Raw genomic sequence first — 18,237 nt, 5'->3', positions numbered from 1 at the left:
ACTAATCTAAACATAACAGAACCTTTAGGGAAGTGAGAGTCACTGCCTGGCCCCCTGTTTACATTACACGTCAGTACCTACATTCCTTTCTGATCACAGCAAGCTGTCTATCACTTAAACTCCCAAATTCCATCACCCACCGAAATTGCGATGTACACTGGAATTAGGCTATGCGAGATGCGCTGTCAAGAATAAGCCCTCAGAGCAAGAACTGGATGATGCACAGCGTGCAACTTCCCTAACCCTGAGCAGAATGTGACCAGGCAGCGCGGCCTCACTGGATATTCCAAGCATTTTAAGTACACGCCGCACAAAACCGCTGATCATCTTATATAAGGCTGAAAGCCCTAATGACCACAGGCAGCGAGCACACAGCGGTGACGGCAGCAGCTGCTGGCGCTCCATCGTCTTAAAAACTCTCAAATTACGTCAAAGCGCATCACTTAAAACCTTTTTTTTTTTTTTAATTTTTTTTTTTTTTCCTTTTTGCCGCCAGTTTGAGTTTTGTTCCGCAGGTCTGGGGACCAGCGCGAGGCACCGAGCCGGGGCGGGGATGCGCGGGCTCCGGCCGCGATCCAGCCTTACCTTGTCCGCCGGGCGGGCCGGGCTGGCGGTCCCCGCGGGAGATGTCCGGCAGCTGGAGGACGCTGGGGAAGAAGGAGGAGAGCGCTGAGAGCACAACGCCCGCGGGCTCGTCCCCCTGACCCCGTCCGCGGCCGGCGGGCCCGGCCCCGCCACACGCACCCGCGCTGCCCAGCGCATCCCCGCCCCGCAGCTCCCCCGTACCTGCCCTCGAACGCCAGCGGCAGCGTCGGGTCCTCCCCCGGCAGCGAATCCATGGATCGGCCGCGCGGCTGCCGCGGCTCCCGCCGCCTTTGTGCGCGGATTTGGCGGCTTCCCTGGAATTCAAACGCCCGCAGTCGCTTCCGCCATCTTTGCGTCGAGCGCGCTGAAGCCGCCGAAGCCGCCGCGGGGCGCGCTGAGGGCGGGCACAATGGGAACTGAACGGGAGCCGCCATGTTTGATGAGGGCAGCGGGCCGGGCTGCGCGGGCAGCGGCCATGCTGGCTGAGGGCAGAGCGGAGAGCGGCCGGGCGCCATCTGCAGTGAGGGAAGGAGCCCCGGGGCGCCTGAGGTGGCGCGGTGCGAGCGGGGACGGGGTGATCCCCGCCGCTGCCCGGGCCCTGCTCCAAAAGTACACCCATTTGGAAGAGGCTTTGGAAGGGAGGAACCATGCCCGTGCTCCTGCCGAGCCTGGCAGAGCCGCTGGAGCTGGTGTTTACCAATTCCCCGCTGCGCAAAGCCGTCATTGGGCTTGGCGGAAGAAATAAACACGCGTTAGTTCCACATTCTGGTCACTGCTCATCGCAACGGGCAGGGCTGCAGGCGGCTGCTGTCATCATCCGCGCAGGCGGATTTTGAATCATCTGGGAGGGTTTTTGTTTTGGTTTTTTTTTTTTTTGTTTGTTTGTAAAGCAAAGTTGTAAGCGTGTCGGCTCTCCCACTTTTTGTGGGAGAAAATGCAACTGCATTGGATATTTCTGAAGTGGATAAAATGCTGCTGTTGTGGCCCCTCCTACACGGGGCATGGCCAGGGAAACAGCGCCGGTCGCAGGTGGAGCTCCGGACCCCTCCTTGCTCTGCATCCTTGCCTTGCTTTAATTCATTTAGCACCCGTGTGCAGGATTGAAGTACCTCCCGGTAATATTTACATCATCAGAGAGTCACAGAATTATTTAGGCTGGAAAAGACCTCTGAGGTACGGAATCCAACTTTTGACTAATCCCCGCCTTGTCGGCCAGCCCAGCGCACTGAGTGCCATGTCCAGTCGTTCCTTGGACACCTCCAAGGACAGTGACTCTATCAGCTCTCTAGGCAGCCCCTTCCTAATGCCCAATCACCCATTCTGTGAAGAAATTTCTCGTGATGTCCAACCTGAACCTCGCCCCTACAGCTTGAGGCCGTTCCCTATTGTCCCTATTGTTCCCTGGGAGCACAGCCCGACTCCCCCGGCTGTCCCCTCCTGTCAGGAATTGTGCAGAGCCACAAGGTGCCCCTTGAGCCTCCTTTTCTCCAGGCTGAGCCCCTTTCCAGCCCCCTCAGCCTCTCCTGGGGCTCCAGCCCCTTCCCCAGCTCCATTCCCTGGACACACTCCAGCCCCTCAAGGTCTTTCTGGTCACAAGGGGCCCAGAACTGGACACAGCACTTGAGGAGCCTCCCCCGTGCTCAGCACAGGGGACAGTCACTGCCCTGCTCCTGTGGCCACACTATTGCTGGTACAAGCCAGGAGCCACTGGCCTTCTTGCCCACCTGGGCACATGATCAGCCATGTCAACCAGCACTCCCCGCTCATTTTCCCCTGGGCTGCCTTCCAGCCACTCTGCCCCCAGAGTGCATCAAGCATCAGGTGGGACTCAAGTCCCCTATGCTGGGACTTGCTCTTTGCATTCTCTGTAACACAAGGAAGCACAGGAGTGACCCTGAGCATTAGATTTGGTTTCCTCGTTTGGATTTGGTTTCCTCTTTGGTACCAACTCAGGTTTCACTCACTTTCCTCCAGGCTGCCTCAAGGGGACTCTTACCCAGCCAGGAATTAGGCCACAGATAAGGGCTGACCACAGGCCATGAATTCGTGAGCTCATTATTGCCAGTTCTGTGAGTTTATTATTCCCAGTTGGCCTGGTGCCCTGTGAACTCCATTTCCTCCATGTACCTGCACTGTTTACATTGACACTCACCTGTCAAATGCCCCAGACTGGTGGAGCAGCCACTTCAGCTCTGGATGTGTACAGTCGTGGTGGGCTTCCCGTCCTTGCTTAATTCTTTCAGCTTCATGGGTACAAGTGCATGATGGAGCTACAACAGAGTACCAAACTGCCAGAAGTGCCAGGCACTACTTAGCACAAGTAAAGCTCTTAAGCCCATCTCCTGTCCATTGGACATGCCTCATGCTTTGCATTTGGGGTCTGATGACCCCAAGGGATGTTTAGTCCCTTCAACTCCTCCGTGAGAGACCTCAAGAGACACTGGTTACCTTATGTGACTGAAACTCTTTTGCAGTGGCCTCTGCCAAGCTGAAATTAAGTTCACAAAATCAGGTCTGCCATATGGCACCAGGATCTGATCAGCCAGGCTGAGATGTGAGTTTTCCTCATTTACAGAGCAGATCTTCATAAAATGAGTAAGTCCGGTCACTTGAAAAGATAATACCAATTTGTTTAATCTTGTTTAAGGTTTCAGTGAGATGTTACATATTTGATGTGGGTTTTTAAATCAGCATCCATCAGCCACAAGTGCAGAGTAAATCACTGCACACACAGCACATCAGTCTGCAGAATCACAGCCCATGTCCAACACACTGTAGTCAAAAGCAAATCAGCAGGGCCCTCCTTGTGAAGTTCATTACTTCATGAAGTGGCTGTCTGATGGACAAAGATATGGATATACAGACATACATCCCTATCTATCTTCCCTGGAAGTGTTCAGAGCCAGGCTGGCTTGGAGCAACCTGCTCTAGTGAAAGATGTCCCTGGCCATGGCAGGAGGGGAAATGAGATGAAAGAACCTTTTATGTTCTTTCCAACCCAAACCATTCTGTGGTCCTATGATTCTATGTATACACACAGCCAGGATGGAAAATTTCCCTGGGAAATTTACTGCACTGCCCCGTGTTTTACAACCTGCAGTAGCACCAGGAAGCTGCAAGGGGCAGAAAGGACTGGGAAATGTGTTGTTTAGAAGCAGTTAACAACTTGCCTTCAGATAATCTGCTTAATGTTGTTTAACCTTAAATTCATTAGTAGCACATTTGGGGAGATTACACTAAACACTCACGCCAGGAAGCTGTGTTGGAACTTTCCTCCTTCTCAAGGCAGGCTGAGATCCTTCCCACCTCAGGCAAAGTCCTAAAGGGAGTCTGGGAAAGGACTTGTGGGGAGTGCAGTGCTAGGGCTGGGTTGAGCAGGACGGGAGCCAGCTGCTCGCTGTGCTGGCACAAGGAGGGCTGATGTCACCACCAGCTGAACACGGGTCCCCCTCACCCTCCTGTTCTCACTCCCTGCTCTGGGGACCTGGTTCAGACTCAGTTCTGCCTCCTCCTCACACCGTTCACAGCAAGATTCTTCCTAAGTTAGGTCATGCACAATCCAACTGCTCTGCTAATGCAAATCAGGTCTCAATAAACTCCCTTGAATTGCACCAGTGTGGCCTTACACAGCTCAGTCAAACCTCTGAATGAACACTTCAAACCACGTGCTCGCTCAGTGTATGAAGCCTTACCTCTCCGAGTTCTTTGCTTAATAAGGACTGAAGAGTCACACACAGCTTGCACCAAAAAAGAGCCTTTAGCAGTTGTGTTTGCAAAACAAAATCAATTTCCTAACTCTGCCAAGTGAGAAGGAAATGCAAGTTTTCCACAGGCCCCTCTGCAAACACTCCCAGAACTGATGCCACAGATGTGGATTTCAGAGTATTTGTAACAAAAATGGCCTTTGAAAGACATCTGTGGTCATGGAGGAAAGTCTGATACAATATCCTCATCCCATTTCCAGCTTTGCTCTGAGGGTTTTGTTGCTAGTGATTCACATCTCTGACAAAATGTGTCCATGTGAATGATACAGAAAACAGTGGGAAAACAGTGATTGCCTGTGGAGCTCCCAAACACAGCTGAGGGCTGGGATTGTTCATAGCAGACACAAGAGATCAGAGGGCTCATTTTTTAGCTGGATTTTCTGACACAAAATGTCAACTGTGCTTATGAGTATCTGTGATAGAAAACATTTTTGTGCCTTGGTTCTCATCTCGCATACAGGGGCATAATGAAGGAATAATTCTCTTGGAACAAATGTTATTACTGGGATGAGATTGGATTCAATCCTTTCTGTCACTGGGAAGACTCTTGCTGAAATTCAATGAATAAAAACACAAATGCAAAATCCAAGTGGCATAGATACAAATTATATACATTTATTTTTACTCATTTTAAATAACATTCTTCTGTATAAATTCTGACATATATTCAAATCATACACATTTTTTTTCTTTTTAGAAATGCATTTGTAAGCATAGCATATGCTTGGGAGATGCCGTATTTGGATGCAGAGTGAGACTGATGGGTTTCAGATGGGAGCAAGTACAACTTTTAAGGCCCACATTTTTCTTATTTTAATCCATTCCTCTGACACATAAAGAGCAGAGTCCTGTGGGAGCTCACTCTAAAACTTCACTTTAAAGAGAAAACTATTTTTATATCCTTTATTTAAAGGAGACTGTGCAAACTTTCTGCCACATTTATGTTGCCTGTAACACTGAAGAGGATGATGCTGCACAGCAGTGGTTAACTGGCCCAGGATACCTGAAGGATGCTGGATATATCCCATCCTCTTTCCTAAATGCCTGCTAAGTTTGCTCAGCCTGGTCCAAGGGAATTATCATTCCAGTGGCTGACATCTCCTGACAGCTCCCCAGGGCTAGTGCTCCTCGTAGCTATTTCCAGCTACAGTGGTCCACGAGATTGGAGATCATCTCTCCTCATTAGCCCAACCACTTTTCTGCACGTCTGTTCCACTCCAAGTGCTCCCCAAGCTGAGAGCCCTGCAGGCTGCCCCGAGCCCTGCCCCACTCCAGCTCTGTGCCCTTCATCTGCTCCTTCTGTCCCTTTGCCTTTACTGCTGGGCTGGACTCGCCCCAGCCAAACCAGCTGGGCCCTCACCTTGCCAAGGAGGGTGCCTGGAGCTGCTTCCCATATCCACCAGCCCCCCTGCCCTGTCACACCTCCCCCCTGCTCTGCAGTTCTGTCCCATGCCATGAGTGCCCTTCTCTGTGACAGCCCAGCACTGCAGCTGGGCACCATTCCCAGGCAGAAGGTGCTACAGGTGGCCCATCAGGAACACCAGAGTAAGATTGACCCATGTGTACCTGGATTGCCACCTCAGCCCCACAAGTCACCAAGATGCCCTGCCCTGGCCTCGCTGGCTGCTCAGCTGGGCCTCAAAACAGCCATGAGAGTCCATTTCTGGTGTACCTGCCCTTACCCCACCCTCAGGACAAACCTCAGCACCTGGGGAGCCTCACGACAGGCAATGACACACATCGTGGTGCTGGTGGCCTCAGCACCCTGGCACAGGTGCTTGAGCTCTGCCACCCCTCCAGATACAACCCAACCCAAGGTGACTGGAGACAGAACCAGCTCAGCTTCTTCCTCCCCTCCTGTGCTGCCAGGGGAACTGATAAGAGCACGGACGATCTCACATCACCAAAGTCAAACATGAAGCTGTTTATTCTTTCCCTGCTGAGGCATTGATCTCCTTTTATTACTGTTGCTCCTGTGTGCCAAGGCCCGGGTGGCAGGAGGTGGCTGCTGTGTCATTCTGCCATTTGACAAGCACGGTGCCAGTGCCACATCCTCACTGTGCTCCCTGCTCAGGAACATCCTGTGCCATCCAAATCTGGGCAGCCAGGTCCCCCTGCCCAAGCAAGCTTCCCATCACGTTTTCTAGGCTGTCTCCATCCCTTCATCCAGCTGTGCAATCCACAGACAACAGCTACCCCACCCTGCAGGGCATCCTGACTCCTCCTCTTCCCAAACACAAAGCCTTTGGATTACTTTGGAGGTCAGAAGCAGCCCAGGTGCCAACACCTCCTGTGCTGTGGCAGGCAGGGACTAGGAGGGCTCAGCACCTGAGCCCACGCTCTGCTTGAGCAGATGGTCTCTATTTCTACAGTGAGACAAAATCCAAGCCTGTTCCTGTTACAAAGCAGCCCACAGTCACAGCAAAATTTAAGGAAGAGGTGTTTTGTGGCAGAGATTAAAAAATCTGCTGAAGTATTTTAGAAACATTAAAGTGAACAACCTGTCCTTCGATTTGCTTGCTAGCATCAGTCCCAGAAGCCAACACTTCCTAAATTACCTTTCCTCACGCCATGAAGTGACCAAGTGCAAGTGTATCGCTAGATCAGCACCTCTAAATAATTACAACTTCCAGGAAATTTTCTGCTTTGTCACCATCCTGCTCTTTAGAAGTTTGATGAGTAACTTGAGGATTAGCAATATCCAGATTTTCTCCTCCAGTCCTCCCCCGTTTTATAACTAAAAGTAACATTGCTCTGAATGACATGAGCCAGATTTATTACCTGAAGTATGGGACCTCACCCAGGCCCACTGCAGGCAATGGGAGTTTTTCAATCAGCTTGGACCTATATGCAATTCCACATTGTTCCCTCACCATTTCCCTTGCTCATGCTCAACAATTTTCATTCTGACTTGCCATGCCTCAAGTTTAAATCAGGCAGCAAGTTTTTGAGGCAGAAATGGCATCTTTGTGCTTGTGTTTGAATCACCTACTTCCCCCCTGCCAAGTTTCCAAAGATAAGAGAAACCTCCTCACAGCACTGAAAAACAAATAAATAACCAACATGTTCTCTCTACCATTTCTCATCTGGAGAAATATTCACTTTTTCTGGCTCAGAGGATGCATCCACCAGCTCCTGTATCACCACTGCCCCACCACACACAGCAACGCAGCTGCAGCTCTGAGGGTGGGCAACAGTGAGGGAAATACTTGTTTCTTGCCCTGTTTCCATGCAGTAGTTTGATTTCCAGGGGTGGGACAGGTGGCACAGGGAGCACAGCCCCTGCTCCAAGGCACACACGCTGCAGGTACCAACCCAGGAGCTCCGTGGTGTGACCTCTCTGGGCAGTGCTGCCTGTGAGTTGTTCCCTCTGCTAACAGCCCATCAGCCTCCCACCAAAACCAGGGGAATCTGTAAAACCTGTTCCCTGGAATGATTTTTGGACAGCTGATTCCCCACCACCACCTTGTTCTGCTTTAAATTCTGAAAGCATCTGTGCCCTTTTACCTTCTGAGCCTCGAAGCGCACATCGGGTCCTGCGAGCTCTTCATCCCAAAGCTGTTTCCACCCAAATCCAGGAGACCTTTGCTTTTGGCCCTCAGGAGCCCAGGGGGCTGAGCTCAGCCCTCCAGCACGTCCCCCCTGCCGTGTCAGCTCAGCAGGGATGGCAGTGGGATCCCTCCACACGATGAGCACCCACTTGGGAGAACGTCAGCCAATGAGCCCAGGCTCCCAGTGTGTTTGTGACAGTGTATTTGCATTTTGTAGAGAGATTTAAAAGCAAGGAATACATTGATGCATCCAGTTTTTGGACACCTACTCAGCCCTAGTCATGGCAACACTGGTATTCACTCTGTATTTGAAGGAATGGCAAAATTTGACAGATTCAAGTAGGGAGCACTCACATTTTCTCTAAAAAAGAAGTTATTAAATGACAGTGGAAGAAAAGCTTTAAGCAGTTGGTGTTTGCCAGAGGCCCAGCTCCAACAATATTGCCATCTCATTTACAGTATTTTAAACAATCCTCATGATTTTTTTCTTTTTTTAAACAACATCACTAACCGCTGTACAATTAAAACCTAGAGGATAAAACATGACCTGGGAAGTGGGGAGGTTGGAGAGGGGCTCATGGTTTTGTTGTTGGGGATTTTTTGGTTGGTCAGTTGGTTGCTTGTCTTTTTTACAAATAATTACAAATACAATTCCAAGAAGATATATTACATTTTATATACAGAACACACCATTTCTATCAGGGTAGGGTATTAAGCCTGGCTTTTATTTTTACATGGCAACCCTGAGATGTCTTGTCGTCTTCCCTTGCACAGAAACTATACAAGTTCATTAACTCCTTCTAGAAAAAAATTGGATTGCTATGTCTTAATAGCATCATCACCCTGTATAAATACTCAGAAAGGGAAAAGCTTAGTCTCTTCCCTAACTCAAATGTTCTTAAATGTTCTTAGGATTTTTTCCCCATTTCCCTGCTTAGTGGGAACAGATAATGGTGACTTTTTCAGTGTGCAACTCACTCCTCCTACTTGCCTTTTGGTAGAACAATTACTTCCCTTTTTTTTTTTTTTTTTTTGTTCTCCTTTTCAAGTAAGTTTCTGTCAGGAATGAAGATGATGCCTTTCCAAAGATCTGTTTCCTGAAATTCCACTGTTAATTCATGAGCTACTTCTCAAACTAAAGGATGAAGACACAAGTGTTGGGTTGGCTGGAAACCAAGTAGCTTCTGACTCCTCATCGAGTTCTGCTCTCTCCACCCCACCACCTCTTCATAAAAAGTTTCAATTCAGTATAATCCAGTTTATAACAACAGTGAATTCTATGGATATTTATGGAGAACACTGAATGCATTTCACCACACTACCTGAAATTCAGGTGTACTGCACTGTCTTCTGTTCACCTGCAAGCTACAGCACGCTTTGCACCAGAGAGTATCTGAAGAGCAAATTCCTCTGCGCGGAGCCTTGGCACGGGTCCTGACACCCCTTCCACAAGCCCTGTAACTTTTTGAGAAGCGAACTTTGGAATAGCTGGATGACTTCTAAGCTTTATAATTATGCATGGGAGTCGTCAGCGTGAGCTGTCCATTCGGGGCCACCTCATTGCCATCATCTTCCAGCAGCCCCGACACGTCAGCGTTGGGAATGCTGTCGTGGTAGCTGCTGAAACTGATGTTGTCCTCTTTGAGTTCAATGGTCCAAAAGGGAGCATTAAGTTTTCGGTTCTGATACTCACGGTACATGTACACAGCGCCCACAAAGCCCATTAGTAGGACCACAACAATGATGATCACTGTCAAAATAATGATGTTAAACTGAGTCCATGAAACATCTGCGAAAGCAGAGGTGCTGTTGTCAGTGGAGCTTACAGGAAATATTGTCTGTAGAGTTGATGGTGACAAAGTACTGTTTAGCACTGCTGTGGAAAAGGATGTGGCCTTGGTGGTATTTGGAGCAGAAGTTGTAAACTCCCTTGGTTCTGGGCCAAGAGTAGCTTCTACAAAACAAATTAAAAAATAATCAATAAAAAAATCTGCTGAGCTGAAAATCAAACACAAACATAAGAGATTTGACATTTATATCACAGTTATTATGGCAATTACACTGCTAAACTAGTATTTTTTCAAAGCAGTTTAGAAAATGTCTGCCCAGGGTTGTGTGTGGGGTTTTTTAATATAATTCGGTGTGCTAAGTGCCCATGGACTACAGGACTCCTCTGAAAAGTCTGGTGCTGAGGGACAGGTGCAGCAGTCACGATTCAGGGTTCAAAACAGGAGCTCATGATGACAGCAAGTCCCAGTCCAGCTCCTCTTCAGACCAGGAAAGTGGGGCTTTACCAAGCTCAGCAAGTTTAGACTCTGAACCAACGTGTCCCTTGGTGTCTGTGTGGGCTGCACACTCAGACACAGCAACTGCGGGAGCTTAAACCCTTCACAACCAGTGCACCAGATGTAGGACTTTGTTCACAGTATTATTATTTCTACTTGTACAAACAAGAAGATCAAAACTGAAAAAACGAACCACAAGTTCTCAGCCGTCTCAGCATTTTGCAGCAGGTTCTGTGTTTGCACCACTTTAGGTAAAAGGGCAGAGTAACCTCAGTTCTGCTTTTGAATGAAGTCATACACAAGCCACATGGAGATCCCCAGTCTACAGAGCCAGAAGCAGGAGGTCACCGAATCACAACAAAAAAAGACTGTGGATGTTCTTTGGAAGTTTCTGAACACAGCAGAGGCCAGTTGGGATCCTGGTTTGGTTTCAACTGCTGGCCTAGGTGCACACAGGAAGGATCAGAACATGAGAACTACCAGACTGTTCTCTGTCTTTTCCTTGGCACTAAATAGCCAAGAACCTGCCTTGCTTCCAGCAGCCATGGGGTAACTCCCTTCTCAGTTCAGGAGTCAGGTTAACCTTGAGATCTCAGAAGTGGGATGCGAATTCATTACACCTGCATCAAACCTGCTGAGCTACAGGCCTCGGAGAGCACAAATCTGTAGTATTAAGCTCACAAATGTAGCTAATAAAGCACTTCCTCACATGAATAACCTGATCTATTTTAGATTCTCAAGTCCAGGCAACAGGAACACTCCACAAGCTGAAGCCTCAATCAGCCAGAATGTTCTCTGCACCTACTGCTCCACAGGACTCTCTGCATCCTCTTTCCCACTCTCTTCCTGCCAACAGAAAAGCAACTTCATTTTAAATCCACGTACAGCTGCAGCAATTACAGCTGATGGTGCCATGCTGTATAGATCCAGCTTCCAGCTCTCCTGAACATCTACTAATTATGATTGAGGAGGAGAGTCACTTCCGAAGGACTAATTTTGCACTAAGTTGCATCTCCAATGGCAACAGGAGCTGGAAATATTCAGCACATGTCCTGCCACAGGCCCTCAGGGGAACTCCCACAAGTTAACTTTGGGCTGTCACGTTCCCAGCTCAGGCAACCGAGAAAGAAATTCCTCTGGAAGGGGCATCACACACCTGACTGAGGTTCCTGCTCAGAGTCCCCTCCCTGCAGCAGCTCCTCTGTTCTCTACAGCTCCTGCCTCAGGTTGATAAGGACACTCAGGATGCTGAATGCCAGAAGGCATTTCTCTATGGCATGACAGGCAAAATTTTGCAATAGGAAGCAACATGACAGGACCAAGAAGTTCCTGGAAAACCTCTGGCTTTGGGAAAATGGCATGAGGAATTCAGTCATCCTTTCCAAATTCTTTCACCAACACTTAATCCCTGGCAAAGCTGTAAGTAGGGAAAAAACAGAACCTAGACAATGGCTGATTCACCAGCAAGGAAACAGCACTTTTCTGGGCTTTATGTGTGAGTCAGCATCAGCTCAGGGCTGGCACGGAGGCCTGGGGTGAAGACATTTCCTGGCGCTCCCAGGAACGTCACGGTGAAGTGCCGGGCTCTGGCCCTGGCGACGCTTCCAGGCCATGACACGGCGCTGCCTGTTCCGCTCCCGGGGCCGTGCCAGCTCTCCAGATGTCCCAGAGCAGCTCCTTGAGAGCAGCAGCTGCTCACTCAATGGGCTGCTTTGGCAGCTTTGACGGGAGCCTCAGATCCAGCTGCTTGATTGAAGCGCCGGCTCTGCAGAGCTGCTGCTGCCTCCTGCAGTGGAGGAGCTCTGGCAGGAGGCCCCGCGCCCGGTCCCAGGGAGGCTGCGGTGCTTGGCCAGAGCCACACTGCACCAGTGTGAGTCCCTGCTGTGCCTCCCCATGGCAGCAGGAGCACCACCTGCTCTGGGGCTGAAAACACTCACTTTGGTCCTTTGAATAACCTCTCTATGTGCCTTGAAAGCACCAGAGTCCTGGTCAGGTTTAAGACTCTGGATGGCCCCTGTGGATACATGAGCTTTGCCCAGGATGTACAGAACCTGCTGGCTCATTTCATCTGGGACCACTGAAACAGAGCCTGGGTGATGATTTCATTCCAGAAGCCACTCAAATGCACAGGTGATTTATGAAAATCTTTACCTAAAACAAGTTAATGCTCAATAACCTCAGCATGTCAGTTTTTAGGCAATTTTTGTTTAAGGAACTGGAAAGAAGCTGGACATCATTTTAATTGCTTAATAAAAAAGGGAAAACATAAGTGTCAGGGAGAGAGGAAAGCTCAAGGAGCATGTCCCAGCCCCCTTGAAAGGGGACAGGCTTTCCCCACGTCAGGAACTGGCTACAACAATGCCATTAAATAAAACTGAATGGTGAAAACTGCAAGTACCCAAGCAAAGCCACATGTACGGATTTTAATGGAGCAAGGCCATGTGGATCCTTGCACAAAACCAGAGCTGTGCAGGGGAGGTAATGGATGAGCTGATGTAAAAGTGCCATTTCCAGCCCTCTTACATCTAATAAGCATCCAACTTTGTTGTTGTACTGATCATCTCCCTGAGCAGGGAAGGACTCTGTGATTACACACCCAGTGAGCAGCACAGGAGTGAAAACCACATTAGCTCCTGATGGAAGATCTGAATTGAATCTCTGTCCATGACAACGATAAATTTGTCCCCAAATACTTCCCTGAACTCTGGGTTCTTTCATCTAATACATCACAGTGGTAACGTTTCCATGCATGCTGTGGGACATCCACCATGAAAACCAACCTTCAGATAACCACTGAAGGAGCAACTCCACAACCATCTTCTCTCATTGTACATTAAATACACTACAAATGGATTGGGTTTTTTCCAGCTCGTTCACTAGCAGTGCATGCCAGGGTCTGGAATCAGAGTGGTTACAGAGCTAACTCTAAACCACCCTTCAAGGCCAGTAGGCACCAATGGCTGGAATTGTCTGCGCAGGGAGGTGGTGGAGTCACCACCCCTGGACGTGTTTAAAAAAAGCCTGGACGTGGCACTCAGTGCCATGGTTCAATTGATGAGGAGGTGGTAGGTCATAGGTTGGACTAGATTATCTTAAAGGTCTTTTCCAACTCAGTTCATTCTGGGATTCTGTGATTTTGTTACAAAGATCTGGTTTTCTTCTCTGCACCAGAGGCCAGATGAATCTAAACTAAGGTGAACAATTAACAGCATTCCCTCTCCAACCTTTGGCCAGCTGCACAGTGAGCCTTGACACTGACTTGAGCAGCATGTTTTACCTTTCCTGGTGCAGTTGGTGCCCTCGGAGTCCCTGCTGTAGCCCTCCTCACAGAGCTCACAGTGGGTGCCCGTGGTGTGGTACAGGCAGCCGATGCACTCGCCGCTGTCGGGGTGGCACACGCTGGGGGACAGCGCCGGGTCCACGTTCCCGTTGCACTCACACCTCACGCAGATGCTGTCCGAGTTGTAGTAGCCCTTGTCACACTGGTTGCAGTTGAGGCCAGTGTACCCTGGCCTGCACTTGTCACACCTCGGGACACTCTCGCCAGGCTCTGGAGAACGCAGAAAGCAAAGCAGGGATGTGCCACAGCCCCTTGCAGAGACACCTGCGCCGTGGGGTTTGTTCTGTGGGGTTTGTTCTATGGGAACTGACCACAAAGCATCCTGACAAAAATCAGCAGCCACAAGTATTGACCAATCTCAAATTTTGAGCTGAAAACATAACTTTTGAACTGCAGCATTTTCTCTGTTAGTAGGGAAAAAACAGCTTTGGGGAGTTCTGATGTCTTGTACCAACCTCACAGAGCAAACTCAGCACGTTGCTAAGGAAATAGATTATTATTCCTGAACATTTCCATCTCAAACAGGCAATTTTGGAGAACAGCTGGAACTATATCGGGGATCCTTGCAATCCAAAGGAACTTTTGGGCCTATACAAAGCCAGAAGCAGCTTGCTTGCAAAATTGATTAGGGAAATAGCACAAAAAGTCTTACATATGACTATTACACCTCTGACTTCTCTCAGTTACGATGGGGAATCTCTGCATGGAGTCCCACGGAGATGTTCAGAAGCAGACTCAGAAGTTTGGAGGGCTACATGGCACTGCTGAGCACCCCCTGCCCCCCTCCTGGCTGCCACGAGCTCAGCAGCTTCTCTGCAAAACTTTGCAGATTCTTCAGAGCAGACTGCAGCAACACACTGGGAGCTGGAAGTAGACTTTAAGATCCCTTCCAAGCCAAACCATTTTGTGATTCTGATCCCTCCCCTGCACAGCTGCTCTCACAAGAGGCAACACAAGCACCAGGGACCCATCACAGCAGGTGCTGCTTCCAGTGCTCACAAACAGGAGCTCCACAGGCTATAAAACACCTTGCTGGGCTGACACACTCTGAGGGGCAATTTAACCGAGGAGAGCAACCTTCATTATGAGGAATTAGAGCAAAACAAGAGCCTCACGTAAGTGGCAGGTGCCGGTGGATGCCACAGTGGAGCAGGGGCAGCGCTGGCAGCCGTGGGCAGGATGGGTGCTCCGATAGAAACCCTCCTTGCAGAGCTCACAGTGCTCCCCCTCCGTGTTCTCCTGGCAGTCCAGGCAGGTGCCTGAGGAACAGAGAGGAGAACAAGCAAACATTCAGCAGCAGGAACTGGAGCAGAACATTTGGAGCAAGAATCCGTGTGGAACACACTCAATTATCGGAGCTCACAGGTGGTTTTGGATGCCCTCTGGCCAAAACATGATCCTGGCCTCTTATGACCTTCTGATGCTCATCCCCTCGCTGCACACATACACAGATAATGTGACAAAGCAGGTGGCCCCAGCAGAGGCCCCACAGCTCACCACTAAAAGGTCACTGCAGGTAAACACGAGTTATCAGTGTTAAAATTCTCCTCAAGGAAAGCAGTTTCAGTTTGCATTTGTACCAGTGAGATGGAGCACTGATGCTTCGAGTCCCCCAGTCTCATGAGGGGTACCTTTATGCCTTTCATTTTTTTGTGTGAAGCCTCTTCCTGTCTACCTGGGCTGGTGGTCAGGGGTGAGGACATGCCACTGTCCTGCTTTGGGGGCAGGCAGCTCCATCCCAGCAGCGTGGCTCCAGCTCCTCCACCCCTGGACAAGGCAGCAGCAGTCACCGACCTTCCCAGAGAAGCAGAGGAGTGGGGGCTCACGTGAGCCACCTGCCCTTCCTGGGGAAGCCCCTGAATCACAAACTCGACGTGCCATGCATTCACAGACGCCGTCTCCTAATGGCCTCCAAATTGCATTTTGATACTACTGTGACCCAGAAGAAAAATCTCCTTAGTTACAAAAGCACAGCCTCTATATAAAGCCCATCCATCACCAGGAACATGCTGTAATTCAGCTGGCTCCTCGGTGAGGTGGCAGGGAGCTGAGGGAAGATTTGATTAAATCCCATGTACCAGACTCTGCAAAGGCAACAGCCCTTTCTATGAACTGGGGTGACCCAGAGCAGTGGGAGAGCACAGACAGATCCACTGAGCTGATCCAGCAGTGCTGCTGGGGGATGGGGAAGTCTCATATCAACATCAACCACAGGAAAAAATCCTGATTGAGGTTTGTGCTGACTGTTACAAAGACCACGGCAGATTTTCTTATTAATATCAGAACAGTTTGGCTCCCTCACAAGCCCGACACGGCTGCTGCTCCTCAATTCCCACAGTGATGACTCCACAGCCAAGCATCCCCAGGCAGCCTGGCGTGTCCTTGCAGCCAGCCCTGATGCCAAGGGCAGGAAGCAAACCCAGGAAGTGGCTGATTCACCCACCCAGCAGGGCCCTGCCAGCACCCCTTGCTCAGCGTCACCTCCCACACACTGTTTGCTCTTCCCTCAGCAGCCTGTCAGGCACGAGCCAGTGGTTTTTGTGGGAGAGATGTCAGGTTTAGAGGGGAAAATTATCTGCTACGCTTGGTTTCTGCAGCTGCAAACCTGGATCAGCTGTTTCAGAGGGATGGATGTCTTGGACAGGGAAGTTCATCTGCCTGGTCACAGCAAGGCTGCCTTGGACAGTGATCCCCAGGCCCTAACAGGGGCATAAATCTGGAGTCACACCTGTGTTGCCTTGGTCATTTCAGGACCAATGTCTTTCCCATCAGCAGAAATCACCCACATCCATCTCCAGCAGCCCTGCAAATGGCTGTGTTCCCCTGAGTCAGCAGGTTGCTCAGCCAGGCAGAGCATGCACGGGCATGCAATCAGGTATCACTGTGGAGAGCCTTAATAATTAATAGCACTTCTCAGGCTGATAATGCCCTCAGGAAGGATCAGACCTCACAGGACCCCAGCTGGGAAGCACCAGCCCACCTCAGTGCACAGACACACCATGGAGTACAAGGGTCGTGGCAGAGGAAGTGCTGTCAGCTGGGGAGCTCCTGCTGCCCAAGTTATTTATTTATGCCCAGTAATTTTAAATATTCCTCCTGGCCAGAACGATGCCAAGCAGGAGCTGGCTGCAGAGCCAGCAGAGGGAGCCCAAAGTATAGCAGTAATGGGAAAAAACTTTGAAAATTGGACAAAGGCTACACAGAACCGATATAAAGCTGGGGAGGTCACACAAGTGCAGTTTCTAGAGTGCATCCTATCTAATTTTTAATCAACTTCGTTCTCTGTTCTAGTTTTGTTTGGTTCCCTCAGCCACGGCAGCATAAAGTTTTTGTCAAATCAACAATAGGTCATTAAGCAAAATGAGGGGTTTTCATTGCAATGCTGTGGGCAGCACTGGGCAATCCCAGCAGAAAGAGCAGCCCCATCCCAGGAGCAAGGTCTATGCTGCGTTTTCTTTGATAAATCAAGAGCAGGAAGAACACTGAGGGAGAAAAAAGGAAGAGCAGATTATCCTCCTCCTTCACAAAACCCACACACCCAGCTCCAAATCAGTAAGACAGCTGATATGTGCACAGCTTTAGTGACAGCCTTGTATCCCTCAGTACTGGTAGGACATAAGTACACAGAGTTCAGTATAGGAGTGAACGCAGTAATTCATGCTCAAGGGAGGCAGGAATTCACCCCCAGGGAATGCAGACCCAGTGCCCACGGACCAGGGCATTCCTCTGCTGCAAACACACAGCCCATGAGGGAGCACATGGACACAAATTGCCCAGAAATACCTGATTTCATGAGCTCTGCCTCTCCACCAACAAATTCTGCAACATTACTTTTAATTATTACCCCTTTCTAAGCTCCTGGATGAATATTACAGAACTGCCCTTCAGCTTGGAAGTTTTGAGGAGAATGTGGAATTTGAAGTGAGTGCTGCTGGGGCTGAAGGGGGGGTTGTGCAGGCAGTCCCATAACAGTGCTCCTCCAGGATCCCTCCTCCCAGGTGAGATGGCAAAGCAGTTAGGCTCCCCCTGTCCTCCCATAAGCTGTTCAAGCACAGGTGCCTCGACATTTGCACTCCATCAACATCTGAGTGAGAGACAGTCAAAGAAATATTCAGGGAAAATTAACAAGGCTGATTTATAAAAAGTGGGCAGTATTAATTAGATGCTGCCAGTTTTTAGCAGCTCTAATCCTGTTATCTGTGGCAGCAAGTCCCCTTACGTCAGTGCCAGCACAGTATATGTTTCCAGGTAAACAGCACTAAACAAAAGGTCTTTAAAAGCCCATGTTGTGTGTTTGTGTAAGTGCAGAGAACAATAGAGCCCCAGTTTTTGATACAGGCTGCTGAATTAGGGCTCTGCACTGCAGCCTGGGCTAAAGCACACAGCCTTCACTGCCTTCCTTCAAAGGAGACCAACCCCAACCTTGCATTTCCATTTCAGCTTTAAGGTAAAGATTTGGGGTATGCAAGGCAAAAAGATGTAGATGAAGGGGATAAGAGCAGAGTGTGAACAGAGACAGAGGGGGCAGGTGAAGGCTGCAGCCCCATGGTGACAAGAGGACATCATCACCTGTGGAGCTGTCGCAGGTGTGGGAGTGGTTGTTGCACTGGCAGGGCTCACACGTGGTCTCATTGAACCTGTAGTAGCCCTCGCTGCACCGGTCACACTTCAGGTCCGTGACACCAACTTTGCACTGGCACTTCCCAGAGCTG

The 18,237-nt window shown here is 49.7% G+C and overlaps 2 protein-coding genes across 2 annotated transcripts in view; both read right to left on the bottom strand.

Moving 5' to 3' along the window:
- Window positions 1-1,166, bottom strand: part of CDK5RAP2 (CDK5 regulatory subunit associated protein 2) — a 69,498-nt gene extending 68,332 nt beyond the window's left edge. Inside the window, exons 1-2 of the mRNA XM_053962098.1 lie at window positions 787-1,166; window positions 586-647 (exon numbers count right to left, since the gene is read on the bottom strand). Of these exons, the coding sequence (XP_053818073.1) occupies window positions 586-647; window positions 787-1,100 (376 nt within the window). The 5' untranslated portion in view covers window positions 1,101-1,166. The remainder of the gene's footprint in view (window positions 1-585; window positions 648-786) is intronic.
- A 3,767-nt stretch (window positions 1,167-4,933) lies between these two features.
- The window catches only part of MEGF9 (multiple EGF like domains 9), a 48,876-nt gene continuing 35,572 nt past the window's right edge, over window positions 4,934-18,237 (bottom strand). The window contains exons 4-7 of the mRNA XM_053962502.1: window positions 18,095-18,234; window positions 14,641-14,784; window positions 13,463-13,735; window positions 4,934-9,854 (exon numbers count right to left, since the gene is read on the bottom strand). Coding sequence (XP_053818477.1) covers window positions 9,400-9,854; window positions 13,463-13,735; window positions 14,641-14,784; window positions 18,095-18,234 — 1,012 coding nt within the window. The 3' untranslated portion in view covers window positions 4,934-9,399. The remainder of the gene's footprint in view (window positions 9,855-13,462; window positions 13,736-14,640; window positions 14,785-18,094; window positions 18,235-18,237) is intronic.

The sequence above is a fragment of the Vidua chalybeata genome, chromosome 21, assembly GCF_026979565.1.
Source record: "Vidua chalybeata isolate OUT-0048 chromosome 21, bVidCha1 merged haplotype, whole genome shotgun sequence".
Taxonomy (NCBI): domain Eukaryota; kingdom Metazoa; phylum Chordata; class Aves; order Passeriformes; family Viduidae; genus Vidua; species Vidua chalybeata.
Note: the sequence above shows the minus strand (reverse complement) of the source record. Positions and strands in the feature narration are given on the sequence as shown.